Here is a 15,218-nt window from a genome sequence, read left to right on the forward strand (position 1 = left end):
AAGATAGATAGCTCCTTTATTACTCCAGTTAAGAGAGGGATCAAGACACCCTTCTGTAGGTAGGAGTTGCTGAAACTACTATTTATGGATGAGTGAAACTTTCTTTGCGGCATCAAACATGCTTTCTTTCCTTTTTCCCAATTAGTGTGTTCTTACCTCAGACCTGAGGCTTGCCTCTCTGGTTCTTCCTGTATTTCTAATGCTTATGCAACTGCAGATTAGGACATCATTTTTTCTTTGAAGTGCTAGAGATTAACTTTTTGAAGAAAATTTCAATGGAGTAATCTGTGTGCAGTGGCGCTGAACTGGAATGCTAGTAAGGCTTCATGTACGTTGACTGCTCTGAGGTATCATTATCTTCCTGTTGCTTGGCTTAAAAGTTTGTTTGGTTTCCAAAAAATACATCAAACCACGGTTCTGTTTTGTGGATAGGGATAAGAATAGGACTAGGCTGATGAACTTGGGAAATTGGGTACCATTGACAATGCTTCATGTATTCTGTCTGTCACCAAGAGACTCATCAATCTATTCCTCACCTTTTCCTTGACTGCAGTTTTCACAAAAAATAAAATAAAATAAAAAATTGCCACATATCCCCTCTAAATATTCTTCAAAAACTAAACTCTTACTTGTGTTTATCCTCCTACTGTACAAGCGAAAGAGCACTCTGGTCCTGAAGTTATAATACTCTGATTGACCCTTCCACCCATTTCGCCGATTGATGAGCTTGTCATCTGCAGAGAAGGCTTCATATGTTTTCCCAGCGCGGCATATGGATTCAAATTTATCTTCGTACAACACTGTTGCCACTTGGAATCAAATTGTAGACACCCCAATCTAGTTTCCCAATTGTTTTACTTTGTTTTTCGGTTTCTTGTTTTCCCGATGATGAATCAGATCAAAAACAATCTTTAGAGTGAAATGGTTTGAGCTTGGAGTGAGTGGAGCCCGTCCTAACCCCCAAAACCCTAAGTCAAAGCCCTGGGAACCTGACCTCAGGTTTGACCATCGCGCGTTGAAGTGGATCCCACACGTGATGATCCATCTGCCAGGTGTTGGTCAAAGTCAAAGCCTTAACTATTGACCATCGCGAGGGCTAGTTCAACCATCGTGCAACGGAGTCACTGTGTCGCGCGATGGTCAACACCTGTCACTTTCACCTTTTTCCAGCTGGATTTTGTGATGATCAGGGGTCCACTGTCCTGAGGAACTCCGTCTTCGTCGACTGAACAGTGTTCTGCAGGTGCATGGGTTGCACCACCCTCACAACCACTCCCATCACCTTGTTGGCCTCTTCCTCCACCAAGGGAAGATGGTCAGCCTTGTTGGCTGGTTGCTAAGCCAAGTTCTTCACCCACCATACACCTCCTCTTGCTCTATAAGTACCCCCCATGGTTCTTCTTCCAAAAGGTTACCAATTCTCAAGCAAAAAAAACTCTACAAGCCCCAGCACACTTGATATCTCCTCACTCTAACCACCTCCATATACTCATTTTCCAAGCTACACCACCTTGTTCAATCCATTTTCAAAACACTCAAACAAAAGTATAATCCCTTACTGTTTACTGTTTTGATCCCTGAGAGGGGTTGGTAGGGCCAAGGCTGGTAATCTATACCAGTCCTGGTCCTAAAGTCAGCAAAGTTACAAGAGATCGTGCACTGGCACTCCCACGCGCGATGGACCCAGTCACACGTGCGACGATTCTTGTCAGCGCACGATGGTCCTCGTGGGGATGAGATGCTAGTTTATTTTTTGTTTTATCAGTGTTATGAATAACTGTGAAGCATGGCTAATACTGATTCATTGTTTTGCATGATAAAACTCGTAGTTTAACTTAGAACTCTTATTTGTTAGCTTGGAAATGCCCCTGGGTTGCTTCTGAACATGTCTCAGAGCCCAGGCATGCAAGGCAATTTCTGGAAGTCCAGTCATGACACTCGCGCGATGAACTGACTCCATCGCGCGATAGTCAACCCGTTTCCAGCAATTGCCCTTGCATGGGCAACTTGGTCTAAAGGCCTCTGTTTTGGTACCCCCATTGTTTAGGAGTCATAATTTATTTCTGTTATCCATGTTTGTAATAATTATTCATTTTTAGTATATATAAACTGCTTGGTTTGCCTCCTGGGTGTGCACTGGTCCTTCCAGAGCCCAGAAGGAGATAAAATTCAACCTGTTTGAAGGATGTCAACCTTCGCGCGATGGAGTGGGTTCGACGCGCGATGGTTTATTTGCATGCTGGAAGTTTCATGCATGCAAGTTGGCCACTGCTTGTGTCAAACTCACACCAACGCACTGTTTAATATCCAGTCACAGTGTGGGGTTTTATCTCAGTTATTTTCTAGCATATCTTCCATTCTTGCCATTTTTTTTCGATCACATCCTGCAAAGTGTTACGGTTTTAATCCCCGATTAATTGTTTTCCCGCCCTAATTGGCTAAAAATTGGTTAAATAAAAGAAGAATCGCAAATATTTTCGCAAAATGCTTAAGTAGAGACCAATCTCTGGATCGGGTGAGAGGGGTGCCTTAAAACCCTTCCCCTCTCGTAACCTGGCTCCCGAACCCAGATATAGTTATGACGGACTGGTGCTTTCACCTTTTTTTAAAATAAACAGCGCAGCGAGCGTTTCAAGTTCGGTTCTTTGGGTGTCGAACTTTCAAACCAAGTGGCAACTCTGAATTGAGCGTTCGTCTGCCAAAAAAGCGCATTCATCGATCCGCCCTATTTTTTTCGGGCACGCTGCCCACACAAATCTTCCTCCTCCATTATGGTGCAGTATTTTAGGATTGTGGAAGTGCAGTTAGTTAATTTGACTACAGTTCAGCCATGACAAACTCATAACAGCGTTTCAAATTACCAACTTACCAATGTCTTCCAACAAGTTGTATGGTAGTGGGAAAGATTCATTGGTTGTGCAAAATACAGCCTCTCTTTTGCTACATCTTGTTTGTCAATATTTAAAATTTTATATAGTACTTCAAAAATTAAAATGTTTTGTGTATAATTTTGAATTTCTGCATCCATTTAAAGAATTAATGAAATATTTAAATTAGTGTGAAAAAAATAATAATCAAATTTATAGAAGTGTTTTAGTTAGACTCCCATCAAGAAGAATGATTAAATAAAAAAATTAGGAAAATTTATAGAAATGGTCCTCCTAGTTTCACCCGAGTCTCATTTTCGTCCTCCAAGTATCAATTGTAACTATTTTGACTTTCAAGTTTGGTTTTTGTACCAAATTAGTCCAATTGATAACTTTTGTTAGCCAAACTGGACGAAAAAAATCAAATTGATGGCAATTTGGACGTTGCAGTTCGTACCAAGTTGGTCCAATTGATAACGTCTGTCCTCGATTTGAGTTTTTTGATCCAGTTTGGCTGACTAGCGTTATCAATTGGACCAACTTGGTACAAAAACCAAACTTGAAGGTCAAAAGAGTTGCAATTGATACTTGGAGGACGAAAATGAGACTCGAGTGAAATTAGGAGGACCATTCCTATAAATTTCCCAAAAAATTATACTGTGAATTCAATAAAACTACCAAAACAAAAAATACTTGGTAGGAGTAAAATTTAGAGAGAACGGGTAAAACTAGAGCTTATGTGGATACTGATGCACTAGACTATCAATGCAAGAAACATGATAAAGTGCACATAAATTAAATTGGGTTTCTAGGTCTGCCCTCTTTAATGTATTTGATTTTGATTTAGATTGAGTGGGCATGGTTCCACAGCAAAATAGGTATAGAGGGTCACTATTTCATTGATATTTTGTGTAGAAAATTAGAGACCGCCCCTATTTTTTAGGTTTGGTTTGAACCCAACCCTGAAATATTTTACCGAAGTTGGAAGGTTCGGATATATTGCGTACTGACTTTTGTGCCCCTCGCCCTCACACTTTCATTATTCTGGTCCTTTTCAACCCACCTTGTAGAGAGAGAGAGAGAGAGAGAATGGCGAGCACAGATGTTTGTAGTGGACTTCAAGGCGGAGGGCTGACAATCTGATAGACGAGGATGGCACCGTCGACGCCGACGCAGCTACCATTCCCAAGCTCAAATCCGCCATTACCGGAGTAGGAGGCGTTGTCACAGCGCCGAGGCAATGATATGGATACGAACAGCAGCGGAGCCGCCAGCGTCGCTGAGGAATTTGCGGTGGGATGCATCTTCTCAATCAAAACAACTCTCTGCGACGAATTCGATGCGCAAGTCATCGCCTTCGATCGCCCATCCAACATCCTCGTCCTTCATGTCCTTTCTGATTTTCTATTTTTTAAATTTATATTAAAACGTTGAAGTTTATTCTTTGGATTAAAGAATAAATTAGATTGATTTTGTCGATCATCTTGTGATTGTTCCAACTTTCTTTGTGCAGTGATGGTTGTTTGTCGAACTGTGTGTATTTTTCCATGAGAACGCTACTGTAGTGTATTTTTCTATGGGAACTATCTACGAGAACTGTGTATTTTCTGTGAGAACTTCCTATGAGGACTGTGTATTTTATATAAGAACTATGTTTTTTCTATGAAAACTGTATTTTTCTTTATGAGAACTGTTATTGTCTATGATGATTGTCTATGAGAACTGTGTATTTTAGTGTGTGGTGAGGCTATTTGAATGGTGTATTTTCTAGTTCACATAGCCATTTCACATGAAACTGTCTATGAGAACTAGGGGTGGCAAACGGGCGAGTTTGGGTCAAATTGGGTAAGTTGTTAGTGGGTTGGGTCTTTAATGGGTCATTGACCCATTTAGACCCATTAACTATGAGTCTAATTACCCATACCCAACCCGACCCATTTATTTTAAAGCAAACCTGATCCGCCCATTAACCCAATTACATATATACTAAAAATTATGATCGAAAAATTAGAAAAGTAAAAAAAAATTATGATCGAAACTCATAAATTTTTTCAAAAAGACGAGAATAAGTAATTTTTTTTTTTGTCTTATTGATTTTTTTTGTCTTTATTCAAAAAATTATAAGTTTCGATCAAATTTTTTTACTTTTCCGATTCCTCTTATCAAAACAAATTAATAAGTTACAAAAATATGACACAAAACAAAAAAATACAAAAAAAATTTGAATAAGAACAAAAAAATAAGTCAATTTTTTAATCCAAACCCTTTGCGGGATTACCATGAGAGAAATTTATTCACGGCGGAGCACAATTTCACGGGTCCATTTGTGCAATTAATAGATGAGATGTGTTTTCAATTTTGACTGATCAAAATAATTGTTACTGGTCACAATTGATTTTTAATTCGGACCATTCAAAATATTTTTGGGCGCGCGTGATTTAGCACAAAACAATTGAATAAAAGAGAGAGAGAGAAGGCCATGCTCCTTGGGGGGGGGGGGGGGGGGGGAGAGAGAGAGAGAGAGAGAGAGAGAGAGAGAGAGCGCGTACTCCTCCACTTCTCAATTGCAAAAGAGACCAATTAAGAGATGAAATTTGGTGGGTTACTTTCATTGCCCATTGGGTCATTTAAGTTGACCTAATTGATGCCCAATTATGACCCAATTAATAATGGGTTAGCTGGGTTTGAACTCATTCTTACCCAACTAATAAATGGGTTGGGTTGGGTCTATTTTCTAATTGATGGGTCTGGGTTTGTTAATGGGTCTGGGTTCAATTTGCCACCCCCAATGAGAACTGTGTTTTTTTTAATGAAAATTGTGTTTTTTTTTATGAGAATTGTTATTTGTCCATGATGATTGTCTACAAGAACTGTGTATTTTATATAAGAACTGTATATTTTCTATGAGAACTGTGTTTTTTTCTATGAGAACTGTTATTATTCATGATGATTGTCTATGAGAATTGTGTATTTTTCTATGAGAACTATGTATTTTCTGTGAGAACTGTGTATTTTAGTGTGTGGTGAAGCTATTTGAATCGTGTATTTTTCAGTTCACATGGCCATTTCACATGAGAACTGTCTATGAGAACTCTATTTTTTCTATGAAAATTGTGTTTTTTTCTATGAGAACTGTTATTGTCCATGATGATTGTTTATAAGAACTGTGTATTTTCCTATAAGAACTATATATTTTCTATGAGAATATGTATTTTAACGTATGGTAAGGCTATTTGAACTGTGTATTTTTCAGTTCACATAGTAACATAGTTCTCATAAAATTGACTATGAAAATTGGAAGTCCAGTTCACAGAGCCAATAGTATTTTTGTCCGAAATAATATGGATAAGAAATTGATCCTAAAAATGGACACGTAGACAAAAAGTTAATTAGAAGAGGCAAAATAGTAATAATGCATGAAAAGTCAAGAGAAAGAACTAAAATAAAGAAGAAATATTTTTGTCAGGATTATTTGAAGTTCGAACCTAGAAAATGAGGCCGGCCTAAAAATTCTCCTATTTTGTGAGTAGTCACTTTGTGCATTTAATTAAAAGTTAGGTCTGTTTTCAATGTATCCTATGATTAGAGACTACGTGGGTTGAATTGTTGTTGTGGGTAAAAAGTAGAGCTATCTAGTGGATGAACCGAACCAACCAAACCAAGCTGCTCGGGAACCAAATTGAGGCATTCTACGGATGAATGCGAGTCTACAAACATTATTTTCGGTCCGCCACCTAAAAGAGGAAATATATATATATATCTCCGACCATTGATCTCCTCCTTCTCCGGCGATGATCTGCACACCTCCACCTCTCTCTCTCCATCATCGCTGGATTCGCCTGATCTCCATCATCTCACGACTCGGCTGATCTCCACTATAAACTGGTATGTCTCTCTCTCTCTCTCTCTCGGGCTCTGCTTGTTTGTTCTCTCTCTCGGTCTCTTTCACCTGATCTCCACTATAAAGTAGTTTTGTCCTGGTTTGTAATCTTAGTATTGACAATTACAGATTGATGATTTGCCTATCCAAGGCACTCAGATATATTGTTTCCTGAAATTGTTATCAAGAAGCTAATATGTTATTTTCTCTTTGGTTTCTTGGGTGTTCTGAAGAGAATTTGATACTTGTGTTTGGAATCAAATGGTTTAGGGCCTTAGGCGTTTAGCTGATGTCCACACTCTTATTAAGAACCCGTGGTCTAGCTAGTTTGATGAATTCAACTCTGTGTCCACCCAACATGAATTTTGGACTTGAGTTTCGTCCACTTCAGTCGTATCTTTAATTTCCTGTGTATAATCCTAGGTATTGGGGGAAAAGTGGTTCTTAACTCTTGCTTGCTTAAACTTACTGGGTTTCAGAGAGCATTTCAGAGAAGATCTTACTGTCTCTTATGTTTTGAATATTTCTCACTGCAGCTGTTGATAAGGATGTGGCAGGACCGTATTTTGCGTGTTCTGTATGCACGCGTCGTACACCTGGGTCAGATGGATTTAGTTCTTTTTACATCTCTTACTAATAACTTTTACACCTTTTAATAATTGTAATGGGACTTGCTTGTATGAATCCCGGAGTTACACCATGTCATTGGTGTTTCTCATCATGATAATTTCTTGTTTTAACTTGATACCTCGTTTGGCTCATGATGAATAGAAGATTCAGCCAGAATAAAGGACAAATTGGGTCCATTAAGGACGTCTTTGGTATTTGAATACGAGCAAATGCTAGAACCACACGCACTTACACACCCATTTATACACACACTCACAAGCACTTGTGAGTGTGGGTTTGTAAATGGTGTGTAAGTGGGTGTTGTTCTAGCAATTTTGTTTGAATATTTAAGAGTACTATTGTTCCTTACATCATTTTTGGATCCATCGCAATCAAGTTCAAGGTGACAACTGTGATAATATCATGTTTTTTTTTTCCTCCTGTCTTGCAGCAATGCAGTCAATAGATCTGCGTTCTCTGCTTCTGTTCTCAGCAGTTCTTTGACTTCTGTTGATTCATTATGGAGAATGGCAGGACACTCATATGGGGGTCAGATATACAGATGTTGATTACCTCGTGTTTTCTGATGCTGCTTCCTTAATGGCCTCCGGGAAGTCCCCTTACGAGAGAACAACATATCGGTACTCCCCTTTGATTGCATTTCTTCTCATACCAAATTCTTTGATACATCGCTCATGGGGAAAGTTTCTCCTCTGCTTCAGGTATGGTATCGTATGTTGTTTATGGAGTTTTACATCTCTTGAAGGAGGAAAACATAGAAGAATAAAAGGAAACATTCACGTGATTGCATGTTCCACCATTCAAATTTACTGTTATATCCATTTTATATTTTTGTATCAAGGTGGATCTTTAGAAAATGTTGGGTTTTATTACCAATCATTATAAGTCTGAAGACTGCCCCTGGTTCTAATGATTGGACATTTTACTTGTTATATTAGTATATTATTCAATCTGTTTTCATTGTCTTAAAGTTACAGCTTTGCACCTGTGTTGCTGTGACTCATGTCACTGTTTATCACGCTACTCACTTTTTTTCAAACATCAAGTACGTCTATGTGGCATGGACACTTCGTTGGAGGTGATGTATCGCTGTTGGATACTTGTTGAACACCAACGTGCGCCCGACACTCAAATCCGAAGTGTCCTATTTTTCTTTAACGTTTTTTTATTTGGACACTCCATAAACACTTTAAAAAATTCTCTGGAAACTCTTGCAAATACTCTATGGACACTCGCAAGACACGTTGGGGGCGTTAAACGTTATAGTCGAGTCATATGGTAGTATGCATAAATATATTTGAGAACGTGTCCCCAATGTGTCATGTCCTCCAAGTTTTTAAAATTTGCGTCTTAGCATGTTCGTGTCTTATCACATGTCTGCGTCGGTGCTACTTAGAAGTACATGCTTTTGCTAGGATATTTCTCATAAATATCACTGCTATCCTGCTGTAATTGTGGGAGGGGTTAATATATGGGTTAAATACCTGGACACCCCTCCAAGTATACCTCTTTTTTTTCGGTCACCCACTCTATGAATTTCGCGTACGGACAAACTCGTTCATTAAAATTTTCTTGTCCCCTAAACCCCTTTTGTTAGGCTTCTGTCTAGAACTGTTAATATTTTCACCTAAGCTCAGTCAAAAGTGGTATTTTCAATATTGCCACCTACTTAATCTTTGCCCCACTTACGCAAAAAAAAAAACTTTTCCCCGAACTGCCAACTCCGTTCACGACCTCCATGGACACCATTTCCAGCTACCACCAATGATGCCAGAGAGCACCACCCATGCCAGCGACCACGACCTAAGCCACCCTTCTCTCTCATTGCAACTCCCGTCTCTCTCTCTCTCTCTCTCTCTCTCTCTCTCTCTCTCACACACACACACACACACACACTCACAGAGCTCAGCAAACTCACCATCCCCAAATCCTCCTCCTCCACCTCCACTGCCGTCGACTTCGATTTCTCCAACGTCTTTAGCCCCACTCCCCCCTCTTCATCCTCCCAATCCTCCTCCTTAACCCTCGTCGCCGCTACTGATCCAGAAATCATCCACCACTGCTCCCACTCCTTCATCAGCCCCTTGCCCCGGTTCGCCCCCTCCAACCCCTCCCCCTTCGACGCCGCCCTAGACTCGGACAAGAATGAGGATGAGATAGGGGCGATCGAGGTCAAACCTAAGAGAGAGATATGGGAGAGAGAGAGAGAGAGAGAGAGAGAGAGAGAGAGAGAGAGAGAGAGATATGGTGGTCGCTGGAATAGGTGCCAGAAATGGTGTTGGATTAGATTTTGTACAGAGAGAGATATGGGAGTCGGAGAGAGAGAGAGAGAGAGAGAGAGGTGGCTTCGTGGAGGTCGGTGGTGGTTGCCATAAATTGCTTGATGGTGGTCGTGAATGGAGTTTAGGATTTGGGGCAAAAATTTGGGTATTCTATTAGTAGAGAGAGAAGTGTGGAATGAACTGGTGTGGGTCTGCTGTCGGTGTACATACGTAAGGGCAAAATGATCTTTTCATTCATTCCGTCCAACGGAGTTGGGTCCTCCAAATGAAAACTTTAATGACGGTCTGTTTGTAGGCGAAATTCGTAGAGGGGGTGGCCAAGAAAAAGAGGTATACTTGGAGGGGTGTCCAGGTATTAACCCTTAATATATCTTTCAGACAAGTATGGACTTGGCCTGCAGGGAAACACCTGATTCCCCTCGAGTAATTTTAAATTCTGACTTTAACTTCAGACGTTAACAGAACAGTTTAATATCTGTCCATGTTATTTAAATTTCTTTTTATCTTTTGTCTCTAGTCTCATGTATTTTGTTTATCATGAAAAGTTACATCCTGTTCATGCTGCAGATTTACTTGTAGGGTTGTTTATCCATAACATTCTGAAGCTACGAAAGGTGCCTGAGAATCTATGCTCCTATCCTGTGATGGTATGGCTCTTCAATCCGTTTACCTTCACTATTTGGAACCCGTGGGGACTGCGAGCCTATTGTCTGTGTGATGGTTTTGTGGATCATTATATGTCTAATGAACGGTATAACATCCTACGTCTCTATACCAACTTTTGAAATGAAGAATCATTACAGTTGTCTCTTAGGGAACCAGATTCTAATTAATTTGATTTGATGCCTTGGATTAAGTTTGTTCCAGTGATGATCTACTTAACAGTTGCCACCAAAGGTAGAGGCTAAAGGATATGTCGTGTTTTTCCATTCTGCAGGTAATTTGTTACAAGCTGCATTTTTGTATGGGCTTGTTGTCCATTTACAAATCTATCCTATAATCTATGCACTTCCTATTGTCTTGGTTCTGCATCCTTTCCACTTCCGGTCTCATAAAAATACTGCTCTTACGGAATGGAGTTCTAGTAATGGAAGTTTAGCCCAAAATTTAAGCAGCAAGAAATTTGCTGGTGCATACAATTTATGGGTTGCTTTGACCAGCATGTTTACAAAAGAGCGACTTATGTTTGGGCTTATATCTGGAGCTGTATTCTTTATTTGCACTGGAATTTTTTTCTTTCTGTATGGCTGGGAGTTCTTGCATGAGGCACTGCTGTACCATCTTTTACTTGTACAGACCCAAGGCACAATTTTTCGATATATACTTCTACCACATCTATCTGTGTCACGAGCATGAATTCTCAGTTAAAGAAAAACTCATCTCTTTTCTGCCTCAGTTCATAGTACAGCTGGCCCTTGTGTTCCACTTTGCACAGGATTTACCATTCTGTTTCTTTGTTCAGATGGTAGCATTTGTAGCATTCAATAAGGTATGCTAAGTTCCGTGATTTGTAGCATGTTGTAATATATTTGAATGACTTTCTATTTTTGTGAACGACTTATTTGAATGACTTTCTAACATTTGAATTTAGCTGAATCTACATGAGCTTAATAAAGACACAAATTCCTAGTTTTTATTGGGAAATTTGTTCTTATCAGACGTTTCATTTAAGGTGGAAAAGTTCATTTCTTTGACAGGTCATTTTACAGCACAGTACTTGGTTGTTCTTCTGTCTGTTGCCTCTGATATTGCCATGGAGTAATATGAAGCTTAAATGGAAAGGTTTGCCGTCCATTTTCATATGGATGGGAGCTCAAATCCATTGGCTAATGTGGGGTTATCTTCTTGAATTCAAAGGCAAGAATGTCTTCCTACAGCTCTGGGCTGCAAGCTTACTATTCTTAGCTGCTAATGCCTTCATCCTTATCAAAATAATCCTCCACCACAGATTCTCTCCGTTCAAGCAGTTGGGGCCTGAAAGTTCCAAGGGAACAACTAAACATGAGTGAGAGAGTATGGGCTCCATTCACAGGTTTCACTCCCCATTCTGGTCCAAATTTGGAACTTGAAATGGACAAAATGTGTGCACTTGGTTATGGTATTTGCAAACTTGGTCATCTGAAGATTTATGAGGCGGACAGTATTGTTAGTTTATGATATGGATGATGATCAAATAGAGCTCAGTTCTGGCTCATATCCGGGCAAGATACAATTTGGATAAACACCAAATGACCAAACACCAAACACATACCTCGGTATGACTTGCTTTTAGAAATTGATGGACTGGATAACTCTTAGTGTAGGATTGTAGCTCATTCTTCTTTTTTTCGATTTTGTGAATTGAAATATTTTACTTGACGAGTTGGAAATATTGCTGCTGGGAGGTTTATTTATTTATTTATTTCCAATGGACAATGAGCATTGTCAGAATCACGAAGTGGGGAGGAGGTATACAGATTACCACCTTGGAAATGCATGTTTTCATTCTTCGGTTTTGATAGACATCTATACTTTCAACACTTCCATTTGTTTTTCATATGCTATTTGATATTAATTGTAGCTGTCTTTGCCATTTTGGGTTTTTCTTTAGAACAAAATGGGGGCTTGTAAGCAAAAACTCAACAACAGAAGGGAGTTTCAAAACTAATACCTTATTGTTGCAGAATGGAAGAGAGATGAAACCAGATGCAACTGAAGCTCAAAATGCTACCATAGCTCTGGTAATGGAAATGATTCCAACACGTACAGCTTCCAATAACAACCAATCCAATTCAAATTTGGTGATTTCCGGTAACACTGGAAACGTTGATGCAGCGGTCAGTGGAGAATTCAAATTTGGTGATTTCCGGTCCAGAGATCGCCTTATCAGAAAAGGTCGTTACATCTAATTCATCAGTCGAAGTGGAGGGGCATTATGGGTTATCGACAACGGAGGAAAATGCTGATACAAAGCGGAATGGGAAGTCAGAAACCAGCAATGGAACAAATAAAAGCTGGGAATCATCGGAATTTGGGAATGCAGATTCCGATGATTCTTCTGCTGCCTTAGACAAGAAGCATGTTTGGTTAGATGGTACTTTGCCAGAAATTAGAGCTGAAGGAACCAACAATGGAGATGCTGCAGCTCAATGAGAAGTTTGATACTCCATAAGTTTGACTCACATCGTTCGTTATTATCAGTTTTCTCGACTAGAGCGGTCTGCTTGATTCTGTTGTGAATATAATTCTAATGTCTAACTAATATGGTTTCTACTTGAGATTAAATTCTTTACACCGCCGGTGTAAACATTTGTTTCCTCCAAATCAATTATATTGTGCCACGTCGCCATTTTTATTGATTAAGACCACTGTTTTGTAACGTGGCGCGATGTAAATAATTTATTCTCTTTCTACTTTGCATGTTGAACTGTAGGCAAATTATTGAAGCTTTTAATGTGTGTTGTCTATTGAAATAAGGTTTCTCTTTTGATAAACTAGGTACATCGCGACGTACAAGGCACGTCCGTCATGCCCGTTGAATTGAACGGTGTTGAATTTTTTTTGGAAATATCGGCCGCATAAATTTGATGTAGAGTTTCATATACGTAAGTACGCCATATTTATGAAAGAAACCAGGTTATCCAAGAAAGAAACCAGATTCTCGAATATGCATCCCACTATACTACATAGAACAACTTTAATGGCCTTCATTATGAATCGTGAAGGCAGAATGCAGATTTGCAATTGAAGGTTTAATCAGCAGAATACACTCAGAAAATAGTACGAGTTCTTTGCTGAAGTTGAGATTTCTACCCTCTACTTCAATCTCACATGCAGCAACAAAAACCTACAGTAGCTTCATCCTGCCACTTATTTTCCCCCTTATTACTTGAAACTCATGCAACAAAATTGGCACGAGTTGCCGAAAGGCTACCCTGCAAATGGGAGAGGGGAAAAATACCTAAATCTTGGCCTTGACATTCGACGTGAGTAAACTAAACAAGTTATATGACATTCAAATCTTGAGAATCATATATTATGCGGCAATGTTGATACCATGACATTCAGATCTTAAGTCCAAAATTTTACTCATCAAGGATTTCATTGCATCTCCCATTTCTTCCTTTTCTCTTTTAAGTATTTGACTCTCTGCCTCCCGACATATAGAACATACAAGTTGTATAAGCACCCAAAACCAGGTTTGCAGTGAAGGATATCCAAAAAATAAACAACTATCGTGTATGAAAACAAGTAAACTCAATACCTTATCCTCTACATGACACGGTTCGAAATTCCGCATATGTTCGCAAACAATTTCAACATTTTAGTCAGGTAGTGCCTAGTGAACCAGTAGTGGCACATTCATGCATATCTCATCTAAGCATAGGCGGCCAAATATTAATGTTCACAAACTACAAGACAGGTACGGATAATAACATTAAAACGATAACAAGACGTCCAATCCATGCTTCAAAAATTACACTGTCATTGAATATCAGCTCATCCTTCTTTGGGATACCTTCCAAAAAAAGATACGTAGGGAATTAATATGTAGTACTAATTTCAAGTTTGTCTTCAGCCTCTTTTTTTTTTTTTTAGAATGGCATTATCATTGCAAAAGCTTAGATCAAATTGAAAGAGTATATACAGAGTACAGGGGAAACGCCCTAACAAGAAAGAGGGAAGGAATTACTAGAGGTGTAAAATGGGTCAGGTCGGCACGGGCACGGCACGTTTGAAGGCGGCACGGCACGACACGGGCACGGATTAATCCTGACATGGCACGAGAATGGCACAGTCTAAGTGGGCACGCGGCACGGCACGCGGCACGGAAGTGAGTGGGAACGACACGGGCACAGCACGGAAGTTGGCCTGGCACGGCACGGCACGGAAGTTGGCCTGGCACGGCACGGCACGACACGGTCTTAGATGGGCACGGCACGGGCACGACACGGAAGTGAGATGGGGCAGGAGTCACGACATGGCACGACACGGTTCTAGCCAGACACGGCACGACACGGGCACACGGCACGGTACGGGCACGGAAGTGAGGGGGCACGACACGGGCACGACACGGAAGTTGGCTTGGCACGGGACGGCACGACACGGTCTTAGACGGGCACGGCACGAGTCACGACACGACATGACACGACACGGTTCTAGCCAGGCACGGCACGACACGGGCAAGACACGAGGCATGGAAAAACCAAAAAAAATATGTTATTAAATAAACAAGGGATTTCAGATTATAGTTTACTTGTATTTTTTGATAATCCAATAATTTATTAATCTTTTCCTTTTATTTAAGTAAAATAAGCTTTTAAAATATTTTATATGATTAAAAAATTTTAAATCAAAATTCAAACATGATAATATACCAATTACGACACATATATTGATACATATTGCGTATTATCTAATAAAGATTTTAAAATATATATATATATATATATATATATATATAGAGAGAGAGAGAGAGAGAGAGAGAGAGAGAGAGAGAGAGAGAGAAAATAAATAAGGAAAAAAACTAATTTAAAAAAAAAATTGGTTTTAAAAAAATAATCCCTATGGGATTCAAAC

The 15,218-nt window shown here is 39.6% G+C and overlaps 1 protein-coding gene and 2 pseudogenes across 1 annotated transcript; all 3 read left to right on the top strand.

Moving 5' to 3' along the window:
* Positions 1-3,630: 3,630 nt before the first annotated feature.
* LOC131309084 (small nucleolar RNA snoR100) lies at positions 3,631-3,744 on the top strand (annotated as a pseudogene).
* Positions 3,745-7,624: 3,880 nt separating this feature from the next.
* Positions 7,625-12,052, top strand: LOC131308657 (GPI mannosyltransferase 1-like; annotated as a pseudogene).
* LOC131308656 (uncharacterized) lies at positions 11,974-13,051 on the top strand. The gene is made up of 3 exons (XM_058335611.1): positions 11,974-12,107; positions 12,323-12,379; positions 12,474-13,051. Exons 2-3 carry the CDS (start codon positions 12,335-12,337, stop codon positions 12,789-12,791), a joined length of 363 nt encoding a protein of 120 aa, XP_058191594.1. The 5' UTR covers positions 11,974-12,107; positions 12,323-12,334; the 3' UTR covers positions 12,792-13,051.
* Positions 13,052-15,218: the final 2,167 nt, after the last annotated feature.

This window comes from Rhododendron vialii, chromosome 11a, assembly GCF_030253575.1.
Source record: "Rhododendron vialii isolate Sample 1 chromosome 11a, ASM3025357v1".
In the NCBI taxonomy this organism is placed as follows: domain Eukaryota; kingdom Viridiplantae; phylum Streptophyta; class Magnoliopsida; order Ericales; family Ericaceae; genus Rhododendron; species Rhododendron vialii.

Excerpts from the sequence above, each read along its gene's own strand:
- LOC131308656 (XM_058335611.1), top strand. The coding sequence starts at position 12,335 with ATGAAACCAGATGCAACTGAAGCTCAAAATGCTACCATAGCTCTG. Across the intron at positions 12,380-12,473 it reads AAAATGCTACCATAGCTCTG|CGGTCAGTGGAGAATTCAAA; the intron begins GTAATGGAAATG and ends ACGTTGATGCAG.